The sequence below is a fragment of the Acipenser ruthenus genome, chromosome 10 (assembly GCF_902713425.1).
Source record: "Acipenser ruthenus chromosome 10, fAciRut3.2 maternal haplotype, whole genome shotgun sequence".
Classification (NCBI taxonomy): domain Eukaryota; kingdom Metazoa; phylum Chordata; class Actinopteri; order Acipenseriformes; family Acipenseridae; genus Acipenser; species Acipenser ruthenus.
Genome location: NC_081198.1, coordinates 39160505 through 39178644, shown reverse-complemented (window position 1 = coordinate 39178644; position 18140 = coordinate 39160505). Strand labels below are relative to the sequence as shown.

Below are 18140 nucleotides of genomic sequence, written 5' to 3'. Positions count from 1 at the left end.
AATTTGTCATAAATGTTGTAATTTTAAAGAATAACATTTATTGTTTCCTAAAATATATATATATATATATATATATATATATATATATATATATATATATATATATATATATATATATATATATTTATTTATAGGATCAAGCTGTCTCCAGCCAAATTACTAAAAAAATGCTGCTGTAAATTATACCATATATGATCTACATTAAAATTTATGATGTGACCTACACACTAAAATGAATGAAAATGTTAATGAAAACATGTTCTGGATAATTATGCTCTTACACCATTGCCTTTTATGCTTCTTTTTTTTAAAAACAAGCATTTAATACTCAGAATGACCCTCAAATTGTGGTAGGCTGAGAACTCTGTACAAAGTTAATGGGTATTTTAACAACACTGGACATACAGTACATTACATTAAAGTATGGCTTCTGAGGCTTAGATCTTTGCCTGTTACACTGCATGGTATTCTACCTTACAGTAAACCCTTTATTACAGGAAACCCATTATTTAAACCTTCATAATCAATGCAAAATTATACATTTTCTGTGGTTTTCTGTTGGGTTTTAGTTATTTTTATTCTTTTTTTTAAACTCACATACATATTTCATGCACTGGCTATTGTAAAATGAACAGACAAAGCACTACAAAAGTGTTTTACTTACATTGCCCAGGTTCATATAAATGTAAACTCTTCCTTCCTCCCTTACAGTGCTGTACATTGGAGCCCCAACCAGTAAGTCAGACAGCCCATCTGAATTGAGGTCAACAGCACAGACAGAAGAACCAAAATAGGAACCGAGCTGCATAGAAGAAAAAATACTCCTTGGTTAACATTTTTAATAAAAATAAAACCAACTGCATTAAATTAAACATATACGGTTCTTACCTTCTTGCCGCTTGCTTTAAAAACTATTGACAAATAATTGGACTCATATTTGAAGATATAGGCCTGAAAAAGAGCACATTTTTATTTGTCAGTACATTTGAAAGGGGTTTCCAGCCTACTGTACATGGGACTAGCACAGTAATCAACAAATATTCCAGTACATCCAGCATACTTGAATACTTGAGACACACAGTCAGGTTCACTATTATCCAGCATGTACAAAGTATGATTCCATTTGCTTTCAAAAGTGGTATTCACAATATAGAAGCACTAACTGTATAAAGTTAGACTCTCCATAAAAGGATCACTGCTGTTTATTGTTGTATACAGTTATAAAGGAGCACAATTGTTTATACAGGTGTAAAGGACAGCTAACAGCTGATAACCAAATTCACACGATATATATATGAACATAACAAGTTCCTGTCAAATGTTACTTTGTAGAGCAACATTGTATGCAACAAATCAATGTGAAATTAAATGTTAGCTTGCGAGGTTCGGGGGGCGTGAAGCTGGGGGGGCTGCTAATCTCTAATCTTTCAATTTTCTAATCTCCAGTTAATTCATCTCTGGGGGGCAAGTGAGGCTCACTTCCCCGACCTCAGGGCTAGGCAGCCGCCTCCCTTACCTTCAGGGGTTCTCACCGCGTGAGTCAGAGCGGACCCCCGGCCAAACTCTGTCCTGTCGCAGCTCCTGCGCTCATCTCACTCGAGGCTCTCTTCTATTCTGCCTCTCTTCAGGACGTGGTCACTCGGGCCGAGTCCTATACTAACCTCAATGCTCTGTCCTTATTTTCAGGTCCCAGGCAGCGTGATGTCTCGGCCAATCAGGGGTTTTACGAGCGCCCCTTACATAAGCCTCAAATGCTGGGTACCTCTCTCATCTCCTCCCGAGGGGTGGCTTTTCAAGTCTAACCCTCATATGTGTTTTCAGGTTGCCGGGTCCTCCGCCCCTGGGATGTCGACAGCGTCGGCCCCAGTCGACGACCTCTTTTCTATCCCGTTTCAGGTTGCCGGGTCCTCCGCCCCTGGGATGTCGACAGCGTCGGCCCCAGTCGACGACCTCTTTTCTATCCCGTTTCCAGTTGCCGGGTCCTCCGCCCCTGGGATGTCGACAGCGTCGGCCCCAGTCGGTGACCTCTTTTCTATCCCGTTTCCGGTTGCCGGGTCCTCCGCCCCTGGGATGTCGTCAGCGTCGGCCCCAGTCGACGACCTCTTTTCTATCCTTTCCGGTTGCCGGGTCCTACGCCCCTGTGATGTCGACAGCGTCGGCCCCAGTCGGTGACCACATTCTGTCCTACTAACTGCTCCTTGCTGCTTCTTCTGCTTATCTTTCCCCCCCAGCTCACGCCCAGTGAATTTCAATTAAACCTGAGACATTGCTCTATTTAGATCAGTATTACAAGCCACAAAGCACTGCAGCCAAATGCTAACATTCTTGAATGAGTCTCTGCTATGTTTGTCAACGTTAACATAGCAAAATTACTGTAATCTAAGGAAGTGGAGTACATTCATTTTTTCAACAATTCTTACCAAAAAAGTTTAACTATTACAATGAATTCTTACTTTACCAGTCTGCCCATGCTGGGGTGCCCCTCCTACAACTTCAGTGCCCTGTGGGTTAATGAAGTGTCCAGCACCAACAGAATATCCTAAAAAAATAAATAAATAAAAAATAAAAACAAGATATGTTCAAACTGTGATAGCAAGCTACACAGCTACAAATCCACATCCTGTTATTATATAGCTTGTACAAAGGATGATTTAAATTGCTTCTTTGAGTCCAAAGAATACACAAACAGTATTTCACATGCTCTAGGGGAACTGAAAATCTAAATATCTGGAAATATGCAAGTATTATTTATAGACAGACAGACGGATAGATAGAAAGGGACAAGCATATGTACTAGGTCCCATAGCGTAGAAGCTTTCAGCTTTCCCTCATAGCTCTGTGATCAGACCTGTCCTGCCCTAAAAGCCCCACTCCACTCTCAAGAGAGCTCCATTGCCAGCTGAATTGTGCTACATTGTGTGGTGTATTTTTGCAGGAGGACCGCTTTAACTTAAGTAAATCCAAGAGATTCTTACCTAGGTAGCTTCCATAAAGGACTTCGTTTTCATCATCGACGTACGCACATAATGTGTTGTCGGATGTGTTATACACTAAAACAGAACCTGTCCAGTAAAAAGATCCAGGGGCTCCAATAACAATCAAGTCCTACAAAACAATATGCATTAAATGTTAGAAAAATCTGCATGTTTAACACTGTGGAAGGCAGAAAGTTCAAGCATGGCTAAGACATGTCTTTAAAGTTTATTCAGATTTCGTGTTTGTAGTTACGAATAAATAATGTTCAACTACTAAATGATATGTAAGGGTGTGGCAAGATGGCTTGTGGGAGATGTCAGACCAGGGAGGAGACAGACACAGTACTTGGGTTATGGAATAAAACAAAGATTTAAACTAACACCAAACATTGGTACAAACAAACAGACAAACAGACACAGAACAAAACAAGTATCATGCTGGTGTAAAACAGAACTAGTATCATGCTGGTGTAAAACAGAACAAGTGTCGTGCTGGTGTAAAACAGAACAAGTGTCGTGCTGGTATAAAACAGAACAAGTATCATGCTGGTGTAAAACAGAACTAGTATCATGCTGGTGTAAAACAGAACAAGTATCATGCTGGTGTAAAACAAAACAAGTATCATGCTGGTGTAAAACAGAACAAGTATCGTGCTAGTGTAAAACAGAACAAGTATCATGCTGGTGTAAAACAGAACAAGTATCGTGCTAGTGTAAAACAGAACAAGTGTCGTGCTGGTGTAAAACAGAACAAGTATCATGCTGGTGTAAAACAGAACAAGTATCGTGCTAGTGTAAAACAGAACAAGTATCGTGCTGGTGTAAAACAAAACAAGTGTCGTGCTGGTGTAAAACAGAACAAGTATCATGCTGGTGTAAAACAAAACAAGTATCGTGCTAGTGTAAAACAGAACAAGTATCGTGCTAGTGTAAAACAGAACAAGTATCGTGCTGGTGTAAAACAAAACAAGTATCGTGCTAGTGTAAAACAGAACAAGTATCGTGCTGGTGTAAAACAGAACAAGTATCGTGCTGGTGTAAAACAGAACAAGTGTCGTGCTGGTGTAAAATAAAACAAGTATCATGCTGGTGTAACACTGGTGTATTTCTGTTTTTTTGTTTTGTTTTACCTCCCGACTCTCGTTCCGCCTCTGAACACACTAACCCCGTCCAGCCAAAGCTGCTTGTTTTTATATTGTGGCTGAGGGATTAACTGGCTATCAATTACTTAGTTTATCCCTCAACCACATTCGGCACAGGTTTTCTCATATGCGTGGTCCGCAGCCAGTTTGTCAATAATCACTTGCTGTTAACCACACATTCTCACGATTTTATCTGGATGGGGCATTTTAACCACATCCAGGCTGTAAACAATAATAACAAAACATTGTGTTTTTACACACTAAACTATACAACAAAATAATAATAACACAACACAAATACAAAATAATACATATGCACACAGGGGCGGAGTGTACCGCGTCACAAAGAGCTTCTGATTTTATTGGTTATTTTGTTATTTTTAAAAGATTTAACCAGAAATGTTAGACTTGTTCTTAATCACTGAGTATGCTTTTTTTAAATAAAACATAAAATTCAGAACCCCTAGTTACATGAGTGATCTAAACATATTAATTGTAAGTATTACCACCATTTAGTGATGTTAATAAAGGGGATGCTGCTGTATAGCTCATTAAAATAGACACTGTGGTCTATATGACCCTTTTTCTACAAGGAGACAATAGGAAATAGCATGATACCTCCATTAGGAAATTAGACATCCCAGCTTGACAAGAGCCATACCTGTCACCAAATTTTCGTTGGTGATCTGAAAATAAAACAGACAAAAAATAAACTGACATCCACACCTAACAATGTAAGCAGGACAATTCATATATTTTAGGAATAATTTAGTGTACCTTTAAATATACAACAAGTGGACCTCACTACACTGCTGTGTCTATGTAAATCTGTATGTTACACAGTATCATTGTATTGAGCAATAAACAGGCTAGACAACAAGTACAGGGATGTATTCATCTGTTGTATGTAACACATTAAAAGCAAAAGCTATGATGTGTTTTATTTGGCTTATTCCCTGCCCAGAATCTTGAATGTACAGACCCAAACTATGCCCCTGAGAATGTGGATAGTTCAGCCAGTGTAACCAATCTAATTGTTTAGATTAATACAACCACCTGGACATTGATTACTTGATAAATGTTTCAATTGCCTGCAATGCTAGGATTGAACAGATGTATCATGCACCACTGTGGTGTCAGACTTGGGAGTTCCTGAGCTGCAAAACCTGTTTTATTTTTGAGAAAATAAAAGTGAGAAGCCAATTGCTTTCTTCTTGATCTTTTCGTTCCATCTCTGTGACACCAGGTTTGTAAGTACTGCCATACATAAAGTGTCATGCTTACCTATATAACATGGAGTCATTGGCTGACTGCTGGAGTTTAAGTCTGGTTGAATCTTGTAGCAAACACCATTGGGTAGTTTATTTTGCTGATCTCTATGCGTGTAAAAAATGTTTTTCCAGCGATGTCCACATGCCTATTGAAGAAAAAAGAGTTCACTCTATATACAGCCTTTTAAAATGCGATGATATTGAAAGACTTAGTCAAAACAATTGTCATTGAATTTATTAAGTTATTGTAGTTTTTCTTAATTCAGTGTTTAATAGTTATGGATGTATGTATAGCCTGTACAGAAGAAAAACACTATTTTATACACAAATTAGGCAGAATATTTTTTTTCACTTTAGAGTTACATACCACAATATACCCATCAGTTTGGGGTTGTCTGGATAAACTAACACCAAACCACTGGTTATCTCTCTCTGCTTGGCATGTCTTTCCACACTGGACTTCCTTTTCACTTCCTAAAATATAATTAGTGATGTTTGTTATATGATCTGGAAGCAACACTACAGAAGAAACTATATATATATATATATATATATATATATATATATATATATATAAAATACCCATGATCGAACTTGACTATGTATGTGAAGCAAATATTAAACAGTGTTAGGTCTACAGCACCTGGAAACCCTGAAAAGTCACATGACCATAACATATGCAATAGAAGGTCATTGTAGGATGCATATCGGTCACATGTCAAAGCAAACAATTAGATTCTTCCATAACATTTTAAGGATGAAGTCCACATCTCAATTGGTTTAAATAGTGGTGACACCCGAGGTGGGTTTACAAAAACATTAAAGCTCCCCTCACAGTGATGCTTAATAATAATATTCAGTCTTTCACATTAACAGTTTACTTTATTCTAATTTGATGTTAAAAAGGCAGCAATTAACAAGTCAGAGGAAAGATTTAAGCTCTTTAAAACTCATCCCAGCTTTGCATTTTAATTTAGACCTGCCATTTGATATGCAAATTCATTTGTCTGGAACATACCAGCAGTTAATAGCTTGCAATGACCACCCTTTTGGTGTGTCAATATGTAGCATAAGAAAAGTGCACCAAACAAGACAATCACACTTCACAATCTGTTTTTGTTTAAACGTGTGTCCATTAAACAACATGTTACTTTCACACAAAGTTGTGAATGAAGCCTTAAGGTAACACTGGTACCTAGTTGTGATGCAGTTTTATGCTAGCATAGTGTCATGAAGCAGAAAGCATTGTAAAGCCTAGAGAGGTATGGTAAGGGATCTTAAAAAAACATGGCAAGCCATTGCAAAAGCATGGGAAAACAGCAACATTACTGTGCAAATTGACCATGGTAAACTTTTCTAAGGGGTTGTTTGAGTATAGGATTTTGTAAAATAGAAAAGATTATCATTTTGCAAATCATGCCAGCCCTGGCACACATGCCAATCTTGCCACAAGCCAACCATTAATTCTGTTTACTCCCAGTCTGAATGTTCAAATAGATTTCAATGAATGCACTGCACTGCTGGCTTCTGAAAAAAAAACAATAGGAAAAAGCAGAACAACTGCAAAAACCTCCTGAGAGAACTTAATATTAAATATGTTCTGTAGAGAGTATATAATACAGTACTTCAAAGGAGAAATCTGTAGAGGAAGTTGAAGCTGCACAGAATAGAGACTGACACCTAAAAAACCCTGAACTAGTGACTGTTTAGTCTGGCTGCCATTCATTTTCTCCTTCCTAGCTGGCAGTCACTACTATCTGACTTGACATCTTTTTCAAAGCAGTAATTAGTGGGGCTTGCAAAGCAAGAGTCCCCACTTTAAATCTTCTTCTTCTTCTTCTTCGGCACGCTACTCCTCTTACACCGTTTAAGCTAGAAACGCCGTTCAAACTTCAAAACCTGTAGACCGGTCTGGAATGGTGTGCTTGTACACAACTTTTTTTATATCTTTTATACTTTTTAAACTATTAAGCTTTTTGTCCTTTTTTTGTCAATTTTCATTCACTTTAATGGGACTTTTTTCAACATTCTAAAGCTCCCCATTGTTTAAAAACTCCCACTTCCAACATTCTATTTGACTACTTTCCCAACAAGTAAGACAAAAAGAGTATATGGAATCTTCCTCTACTCTGCTATTCAAATCTGAAATCAAAACAGAAATAACTTTTACCAATCAAGAGGTACACCTGTTTTAGTAACCGTACCAACTTCTTTCAGTAGTCTACTTCCAACTGTTGAATTAACTGTCATAGAACTTTGATATTTCTAATTATAACACATTCTAAGTATGTGACAATTAGTATACAATGTGACTTTTGACTTTTAGACAAAAAGTTAGTGTATGACATCTTCCTCTACTTCTCTGTTATTCAAATCTGAAAACAGTTCAAAAATATCTTCTACCAATCAAACGGTACATGTCTGATGAAATGTGTGATCTAACAGCCCCACAGTCCAAAGTAATAAGGTTGATATAGTAGTCTATCAAAGTAATCAGACCAATTATTTTACTAAATTTAACTTTGACTGTATGTAACTGCTTTGCTTTAAAAAGTAAAACTATTTAAACTTCTTCCACTACCACAAAAATACTTTCAAAGAGCTAAAGCAAGCCTTACAACTTTACTTGTAAAGTTACCATCTACTTTCTTTTTGAAGCTCCAAAGCTTCACATTTGGAAAAGTTGGGGTAATACACACAGCAAGAGTCACATATTTTACATTTTTCAGAGATACTTAGAATCATCCTTGTCATTTATTTTTGTGCACAATAATATATATATATATATATATATATATATATATATATATATATATATATATATATATATATATATATATATATATATATTACTTCTTGTAGTTTTAAAAGGGCTGTGTTTGACATCCCTGACCCTAAATATTGATCGTGCATTTCCTTTTGGAATGAAATAAAGGGAATTGGTGTGACATTATATTCCTGTCTGGAAAGCAAGGGCATACAAAACGGACATACAACTTTTGTTGTGTAAGATTTCAGCATATTTTCCTCTTGAGGAATAATTTTGCATGTCAGTTTAATTATACATTGGCTTCTAATAGAACTTGTGGGGCTTTCAGATATACAGTATATGTATAGGCTATATGAAAGGAAAAAAATGCACATACAGTACTTGCACATATGTTTTAAAAAAAAAAATAATAATTCAAAAGTTTATATTAAGATAAAAATGTATAATACAGTAGAGAGTCAATTATCCAAACTAATTGGGACTGATACTAGTTTGCATAATCGATTTGTATGGATAATCGAACAGGTATTAATAACAATTACTGTACCTTTAATAATGTATAGAGTAATTCTATCACATTAAGCATACAAAATTACATAGCTTTACAAATCATTAAATTAATGCAATTCAGTAAAACTTACAGTTAAGGTAATGAAATAATAAAATGTACCATATACCAAACTTTGAAAATCATCAAAGAATACAATCAAGAACGAGGTGACTGTTGCTTAACTGCAACAATTTAAAGCACACATTGCTCCATCTAAGGTTTTGGTGAATAATTCTGTAACTTTCATTTGCCTCAGTCTGCTGGCACTTTTATGGCAGCTAAATCTCCAAGCTGTTTTAGCAGCAGAAGTTGTGTGCTAATGTAATTCATCACGTGATTACAGGTGCGTTCGGTTGATTAGACAATAGGGTTGATCAAAGATCAGATGATTGACTACTATATTAAGCAATAGCTACTACTGACATGTAACTTTGATGATTCATTCCCTATAAGCCTCAGCCTCAAATACTGTAAACGTCCTCAGGTCTCAGGGTTCATTCCTGTGTGTAGGGTTTTGTAACTGGGGTCCATTTACCAGCTAAGAACTGACATATTTTGTACAATCTCTCTCTCTCTCTCTCTCTCTCTCTCTCTCTCTCTCTCTCTCTCTCTCTCTCTCTCTCTCTCTCTCTGTCTCTCTCTCTCTCTCTCTCTCAATGTACAATAGGCTACTAGATTTTTGTTTACCCTACTACAGAAACAACAAAGACTGGGAAATCCAAGTTTCCAAGTTTATCAGGGTTTGCGCAAGTTAACACATATAGGGCAATGCAATCATTTGTGTTGTGTTCATAAAAAGGCCAAAGTGAGAACATCACATTGTGTTTTCTTGCACATTTGGCTTGGTAGGTCCAAAAATGATGCACTGTAACTACCTGCGACTTTGAAGTGCAGAAAAAATAGTTTCAGTATTTCTGGTTGAAATGCAAGCTTCGATAAGAGGGTAGATTAGGGTACTCCATGATGTTTAAATCGATACAATTTGTTAAAATCAATAGCAACAGCAATATGAAGTTTTAATACAAAAGTTTCAAAGCCCAATACCAACCCATTGATAGCTGCTCACAATCCTTAAACGTGTTTTTGATGTTGCATTTGTAAACCGCACCGGGGTTTGCGATGGAAGGGTTGAAAGTTGAATTTGCCACTGGAGCTCCCACTAAGACCCTAAAACACATAGAATGATGCTTGTGAGTCGTGACAGACTTGAGTTTACGCAAATAAATTGCAAATTGAATGCAAGGTGACATTGCTATACAGAATACCCAATTTACTAAACTGTAGAATTATTGTACACTCGCTACTGCAGTTAATGTATTTTATTTGATTCATACTACCGTCTGTTTTAATGGGGAAGCTGTTGTTCTTTCTATTCATATATTAAATTATAATCGCGATAGAAACAATTAAATGGCTGAGTATGCTAGACATAAGCGTTACAAAAAGTTCCATATATTGACATTATCATTTTTAGTCACAATGTTCCATATAAATCAAATTTAAAAGCAAGACACAATGTGTAATAAAACGCTACCCTATATTCGCAGACTGTAGGTCAATCTGAAATTAGTAAATGTAACGTCTAAGGCACATGGCACAGGAAAACTTTTTTTTAAGTCTCTTGCTGTGCTGTGGTCGCATGTTTTGAATGGAAGAGTTGAGAATAGTTTTGTCACTCATTCATTTTGCAGCAATGTTCAGGTTTAAACTTACCATTTTTGATTTCCATGGCTGTGCAATGAAACTGAATATCCAAATAAAGAACCATTTGGCCCGCGAAAAGCCATAGAATGTTCCACATCCAAATTGTAGCAACCCGCACATCCAACGAAACAAAAAACGCACGCCAACCTCAAGATATCAGTCCACCTAAAACGTGTATTTAAAAAAATCTGTGCCATATTTTAAACTGTCGCCAGGTGTCCTTCTGGAATATTTGCTGCAAGAAAACAATCCAACAGTAAAAGAAAACAAAAAAAAGAAAAAAAAAGGAATCCAATGTGCTATTTTTACACTACACTGCTCAAATGTTACAGCAGCTTTAAAGTTACAGTGCTTTCCCCTGTTGCTTTTATTCTACCCTCATCAACGGGGCGACTTGGACTGTTGAAGACTGTCACGTGAGAATAGAGCCACACAAACCCCGTTAGAGGGAGCATGACCATCCAGGCACTCGCGCTCAGGGCACACAGCTGCAGTTTGCACTGCAGATGCGTAAAACTTTTTGGCAGTATATTATTATTATTATTATTATTTATTTCTTAGCAGGCGCCCTTATCCAGGGCGACTTACAATTGTTACAAGATATCACATTATACATTATTTCACATTATACAGATATCACATTATTTTTACATACAATTACCCATTTATACAGTTGGGTTTTTACTGGAGCAATCTAGGTAAAGTACCTTGCTCAAGGGTACAACAGCAGTGTCCCCCACTGGGGATTGAACCCACAACCCTCCGGTCAAGAGTCCAGAGCCCTAACCACTACTCCACACTGCTGTATACCATTAGTAATGAATGGCTGCTATGAGGTTTATTTTTTTATCCTTGACTCATTTACCCACCCGCCGCCCGGTCCCCTCGCCCTCCACCCCACAGATACACACACGTTCCATATCAATGTAGCTTATTTTTATTCAAGCAAGCAAGGGACCGTTGTTCAGGTTGGAATGGACACTTAGATTAACAACAAATAATAATAATAACATCCTGCAATTATATCAATGTTATAATACAGGAACCATGAGCCAGGGGCGGCTCCAGACATAATTCCTACAAGTAAATGCATTATATTACCCTATTAAACTAAAATTAGATGAACAAAACACATTTGCTGTGTTTAAAAATTTGTACAAGATTTTTCACTGTGCAAAATTGCGTATGAACTGTTTTGTTCAACTTTCCAGTTAACAAAATGAAAAAAAAAGAATCTCCCTGGTGCCTTATTTTAAGAGTGTTGATTGAAAAAACTTAATTAAAAACAAACAATTGGGTGTAGGCTATGCAGAACAATAAAACATACGCATAAGCTTTGGGCAAAACATCCATTCTTAAAATTAGTTTTCAGAACATTTCTGCAATAACTGTCCACTAATACTGCCAAAAACTTAAGGTACAATTTCAGTAAGTCTTTCAGCACTAAGGAGTTACACTACCCTAGGATAATTAAATAAACAGTATCCATACTGGAAAAAAATGAAAACAGCCATAGATATACACATCGTATATGAGATCAGTTTACTGCTGTGTTATTTTCCTAGACCTGTATTCAGGTCTGCTTTGTTGAAATAGTTAAAACATGAAATAGCTTTACATGACTTGCCTACATCGTTAAACGGCTATCTACCAGTAAAATGCATTACACACATATTGGTTACATATCTGATTAGCAGTATTGCCAACTCTTGCAAATTCATTGCGAGACACGCGATTTCTAAATTAGATTAACACCTGCTCGCGATCTCGCGACAGTACTGTTGGATCTCGAGATTTTTCGCTTTTCGAAAGATATACGGTAGTCATGGCAGAAAACTCAAAGAAGCGCAAACACTGTAGATGCAAATTCAATCCAGACTGGAGCAGTTGCTTTCCAGCTCCTTCATATTGCTAAACATGCAACACTCCAGTAGCTGTCATCACAGCAGTAACAGGTACAATAACAGATCATGTTGTTTGTAATGTTGAACGGATTGTATGTTTTTGTTATGCATTTTGAGAAGCACTAAGAGGTTTGTAAGAGATTTGAAGTGTTATAGAGTTAATATAAGCTGTTGTTAACAAGGTTTAAAAAACAACTGAAAATATTGGTTGTCTCAGCACTGAAATATTAGTTTATGTTTTGAAAAAAAAAAATTCGCGAATCGAACCCCAAATCTCTTGATTTCTAAGAGTTTGTCTCATGATTTCTGCAGAGGTGCGGTTGGCAATACTGGATAAGCTACTTATTTAAACGAAATGTAAATGAATATATAAAAAGCACACGAACACGAACCTGATCAAATCAAACCCATGAAAGTAAACTGATGTATATGAATTCTTACTGTTGTGTCTTGTTAATTTATTTATCTACATTCTGAAGACGTAACTCTCTGGATGCTCTCGCGCTGAGTTATTATTATTATTTTTTTAAATTATTATTACTTAATTATTTAGCAGACACTTTTATTCAATTTACAGAAAATTAAACAAAATATAAAGGTATATAAATTACAGGCAATAAAAATGCAAAAACAAACACGAATATACAATATCTACAAAATAAATTTAAATAAAGGAAAATACACAGGAATTTACAAATAAAGATTGAATAAGTGGGTTTTGAGAAGTCGACCGAAAGCAGTAAAAGATTGAACAGTCCTGAGATTAACCAGTAGCTGCTTCCACCACAGGGGGACAAGGGAAGAGAACAAGTCGGCCAGTAGAGGATGATGGAGAGGATGAGAGGGAATATAAGGAGACACAAGGGATTGGCGATAGGAAGGGGCAGTATGATGAATTTTAGCCCGGGTTCATTCTCATCCCTAGGCTAATTCTCTCGATGGGGATGAGAATTAGCCCAAGCTAAAATTCGTGGGGGTGAGAATTAGCCTAAGTTACGTGACAGGCTCTGACACTCCACTTATAACGTACCCCAAGGGACCACTAAAAATCAGTATATTACAAACGAAGTACATTGTAACCATTAGTTTTAATTTGTACAACGTCATCAACAACAGAGTACAAATAAATATATATATTCCTTTTCCTGACTGCCCCCCCCCCAAAAAAAAAAGGTTAACATCTTAGACTAAATAATCAGTTATTTTCTTCTGAGATTTTGATTTTGAGATTTTCTTCAGTATTTTAGTTTCCAAATCATTTAAACCCGGTAGCACATCACAACCCTATTTTTGCTGAAAGTAAGATCGCAGCGCAGCGAGGTACTGAAGTGCAGAACAACTTGAAATAACTGTGGGTGCTGGATCTTGCTGTTCTTCATCAGTATCATCGACATCATTATCATCGTCCGCAGTAGAGTGCTGATGTCTGACTTCTCCTCGATCGTAGACTCGTTATGTCAACGTTTTTGTCAATGTCCACAAACGTATCAAAGTCTCTGGAGTATCGTGTGTATCCTGCAATGTGTGTATTTTTGTTAGCTTTGTAAATAACAGGCAGGGATTTCACTCCTTTCATGCAGCGAGGGTTTTGAGATTTGCTAATGACCATTAATTTTTGTTTTTCACTACCGTCGCTGTTTGCACAAAACATAACTGTAAGCCCTTCCTTACTTTTCTTCTCTCCACTGTAATTTTCACCAGAAAAGGTCAATGTTTTGTGGGGCAAAAGGCGATAGAAAAGGAAGCTTTTGTCTGCATTAAAAATATCTTTTGGTTCCCAATCGGCTATCGTTGTCGGAAGCACTCATGGAGCCAGCTGCTGCTGTTGGAGAAGTTTTCACAGCCCAAAGCATCAGCAAGTTGTTGGGCTTTTTCGTGAAGTATAGGACCGCTCATTGGTAAGTTTCTGGTATGTGCTGATTTAAACCACTGAAGCAGTGCTTTGTCTAGTTCGGCAAAAGTAGAAGTTCGAATTCGTTTGGCGCCTTTGCTCCCACCTTGCTCAAACTGCCTGCCAATCTTGTCTCTGTTCTTCATTATTGTGTTTACTGTGGTTTTCGGTAAGTTCCATTCTTTCGATGCTTGATTTTTTTTTTCCCCATTTGAAATATTGTTTATTATTTTAATTTTATTTTGAATGCTAACCGCTTTTCGTTTGTTTGTTGTCATTCTCACAGACTGCTGAGCGACAACATATAATTTCTCTGTTGATGTCGCAAATGCAGCCCTGTTTTTTTTGGTTTGTTTTTTTTACTGTCCCGGATGTGGGCAATATATAAACGACCCTTTATCATTGGGAGTTGGGAATTTTGAATGGACATATTATACAAATTAAAATCACTTTCACTTTTCACAAACTCCTGTAAGTAAATATAACCCTAATACAGAAGACATATAAGGAATAGAAGCTCCAATTCCAACAGTCCACCCTGACTGGATTCATTTGGTATTATGAATTTCGTGGAATGAGCTGTTGTTTGCTTGATAGAGAGCACCAGGAAATAATTGACTGTTTTCAGTAAGGAAAGAATATTGTGGAAGTCCCAAGTCATACCTTTTGCAAAAATGCAGTATATCTAGATTAGCATAACCCCACTACCTCATGAGATGAGAATTTTTTGGTTATATGGCATCGCATTTTATTATTTTTGTAACAAGACAATACAATACTGCTCTTAAACAAACAATGCATTCCATTTGTATTACAATATTGTATTGCCATTTAACAACATTTAACAAAACACATGCTACTTGATATTCAGATGTTGCATTTCACGTGAGTCAACAACCTCATGAGTAATTTGCAGCAAATTGAGCGCCATTCAAGGAAAATGATTCTACTAAATACCAAGTCGAAGAAGTCTCCTGCAGTTTGTAGTACTTTAACCATGCAAATAAACTACGTAGTTGAGGTTTTACTATGGTTTTGTAGAGACTTTTATTCACAATATATGTTTTCCCAGGATCTTGTTAATTAACTTTAAAAGTTATAAACAGGAAATAAAGCCCAACATCTTATTGCCAGACTAAGATAACATAATGCATCAGATAAGCTGAACACTCTTTATTGTATCCAATGAAACACCCAGTTTATCTTTCATTTAAATAAAAATAATAAACAGGATGAGTGGCCTCTCAAGTAAAACAGCTGTTTAAAGCTACAATGCAGAAGAAATAAAGACTTGTGTATATTCGTGTATTGTGAAGCAAATGTATTTAGCAAATATCTGCCAATGAGGAAGTACAATAAAGAAGACATACATGCCAGATGAGATCAAACATCGCCCTCTGTACTGGTTTTACCATGGATTTTTAGTCTATAACAAAGTAATTCTAGACTAGATCATTATCATATTGATCATATCTAGAACTAGACGTATCCATTGCTTACAGATTACAGTGGGCTTGACTTGGTTTTTGCATTAGCAGTCGGAAATCTGCATATTGTCAAGTTCAGCAGGGGTTCATGCATGTGAGCAGCACCTTATTTTGGATCATCTCCAGCTATTTGTGGGATGAATGTGTGTCAGCACTGCATATTTCAATTCCTGGAGTCAGTCATCAGTTAATGAGTACTTTTGCTCTTCCGAGCAAGTCTATCTTTCTTTGTCAACCCGTCTGCCCGTACCGTATCCTCTTTCCATCCTGTTTTTATTGGCACTAGGGGAGTCAGTTTATTGCCAGGCAAATGGAGACCCATCAGAATTAGGTTACATCTTTAGGAAAACAAAATAAAACAGTTGTTTACACACAAGTCCTTCCTGCCACCTTAAATGGCAAAAACAGACATAGAACCTTCTTGTCTCAATTAGAATACTGACTGAGGGCGATTCCCAATAATGGCTGGAATGGACCCATACTCTGGAAAGGGACAATTTAGAGAAATCTCAATGAACCATAAGAAAGTTCACAGGGATGCCTCCCCCAGCCTGGAATGACACATGAGCCAGGCCTTGAAGATCAACCGGAGCCTGGTTTAGATCTCCAGGGTTTTAGAAACTGCACATTTCAGCTGAGCCATATTTTAATCATCTATTGAGACACTGAATAGCAATTTTGAAATCTAAATTCAAGGTTTTTATTAAGTTATGGGGTAAACATTAGGATTAAGTATATTTCTAGATGCTCCCAGAATTGTGGATGTTTCAGGAGCATTCACTTCTGGAGTTAGAGACAAGCTGCATCTTTTATTTATTTGCACCCAATTTTACACTACAGTTTTAACATTTAAAAAGAAACATAAAAAAAAACACCTTTGGGATGTTGTATAATAAGGAGAGAAAATGCCAGGGTCTAATTGACAGTGAAACAAGGTGAAGAACTTGGAAGGTGGAAAGTGACACTGCAGTCACACTGCAAAGTGACTGATATGTGACAGCAATCAGACAGGCTTAATCTATACCAGAGGTGTTTTAGCAAAGTCCTCCAGACTGGCACTGTGTCAATGTACATAAACTATTAGCTGTTTAAATACTGAAACTAGTGTACCCTTCTAGATTACCCTTTCACAAGTACCAGAACATATGGATCAGTAGCAAATTGTGTTTATTTAATTGTTTTGGTTTGAACTTATGATGTTCTAACAGGGTTTTTTAATTCATTTTTTTTTTTTTATAAAAACTCACACTACTCTAGGTCTGTGTCATTACATTATCACCAACATAAACCCAACACTTTCATTATTGCAATCTATACTTGGCGGTTGTGACCACTGTTTCTAAGCCATGATAAATTTACTTTGGAGACAATAAGATGTATTTGTTAAAATGAATACACATATTAAAAAAAAAGATATCATTACCTTCAGTGTTAATTTTTAACACAAATAATAATTCAGTTGTGAATTGATTAGAAGTTTCTTTTCCAGTTAACATTTCTTGTTTCTTTATTGAGGATAAGATATATGTAACTTTGCCAAGATAATTCAGTGCAGCTATGCAAGATTTTTGAATTATGAGATGTTGTTCATGCTGCCTCAGGTCATTATAGTAGTGAGCCATTAAACATGAAAATAGAAAATTTGAATTTTTTTTTTGTTTTGTCAAGAGTTTCATACTGTTTTTAGCACGTTAAATACCTCAATAAAAATATACCCCCAAGTAACTTAACTGTCCACTCACTAAAAGGGTACATTTAAAAATTCAAGTGGATTTTAAACCCTTTTATAATAGCAGTAAGGCACCATAGGGGGTGGGTTACCATAAGGTAAGCATTTCCCCAAGGTTAGAAGAGATAATGAGATCACCCGCTTACCTCATAATCCCCAGGTCGGTGGTTATTTCAAGGTACTCACCCACTGGAGTCTATTACTATAGTGATGTTACAAATAGGTGGTACATTTAAAAAGAAGATCAGATCGTAAACCAAATACCTCCTTTTCCATTAGACATGAGAATAGCATATTTTATTTTTAATTCTCCTAAACTACTTGTGCACTTCAAAAGCATGTGGCTGAACTGCAGGGCCATTTTAAACTTGCCATTTCCAGAGAAATGGTCAGACCAATATATATATATATATATATATATATATATATATATATATATATATATATATATATATATATATATATATATATATATTAATATACTGCATTTCAAATAAATTATTGATGACCTTTACAACACATTTAATTAGTTTTGGAAATAAAATGACTGGTTGTACGAAGTGCATTAAGTGTTAACAAAATACTGTATATTACTTCATGCAATACATACACTGATTAATTATGCTTCTATCATCTGAGAATAAATCATAAATAAAATGGCGGCAGAATGTTAATTGCCAGTTCTACCCCGTAAAATAAAGAACAGATGTTACTTTA

The 18140-nt window shown here is 36.3% G+C and overlaps 1 protein-coding gene across 4 annotated transcripts in view; it reads right to left on the bottom strand.

Moving 5' to 3' along the window:
* itga4 (integrin alpha 4) overlaps nucleotides 1–10797 on the bottom strand; it is a 35121-nt gene extending 24324 nt beyond the window's left edge. For 2 of the 4 annotated variants that reach the window (XM_034014173.3, XM_059032203.1), the window contains exons 1-9: nucleotides 10422–10795; nucleotides 9757–9875; nucleotides 5756–5862; nucleotides 5402–5534; nucleotides 4736–4803; nucleotides 2976–3105; nucleotides 2454–2539; nucleotides 889–951; nucleotides 665–802 (exon numbers count right to left, since the gene is read on the bottom strand). In XM_034014173.3, the coding sequence (XP_033870064.3) occupies nucleotides 665–802; nucleotides 889–951; nucleotides 2454–2539; nucleotides 2976–3105; nucleotides 4736–4803; nucleotides 5402–5534; nucleotides 5756–5862; nucleotides 9757–9875; nucleotides 10422–10609 (1032 nt within the window). In that variant the 5' untranslated portion in view covers nucleotides 10610–10795. Of the gene's footprint in view, nucleotides 1–664; nucleotides 803–888; nucleotides 952–2453; nucleotides 2540–2975; nucleotides 3106–4735; nucleotides 4804–5401; nucleotides 5535–5755; nucleotides 5863–9756; nucleotides 9876–10421 lie in introns of all 4 variants that reach the window. The other 2 variants (XM_059032204.1, XM_034014180.3) reach the window with 2 other exon arrangements.
* Nucleotides 10798–18140: the final 7343 nt, after the last annotated feature.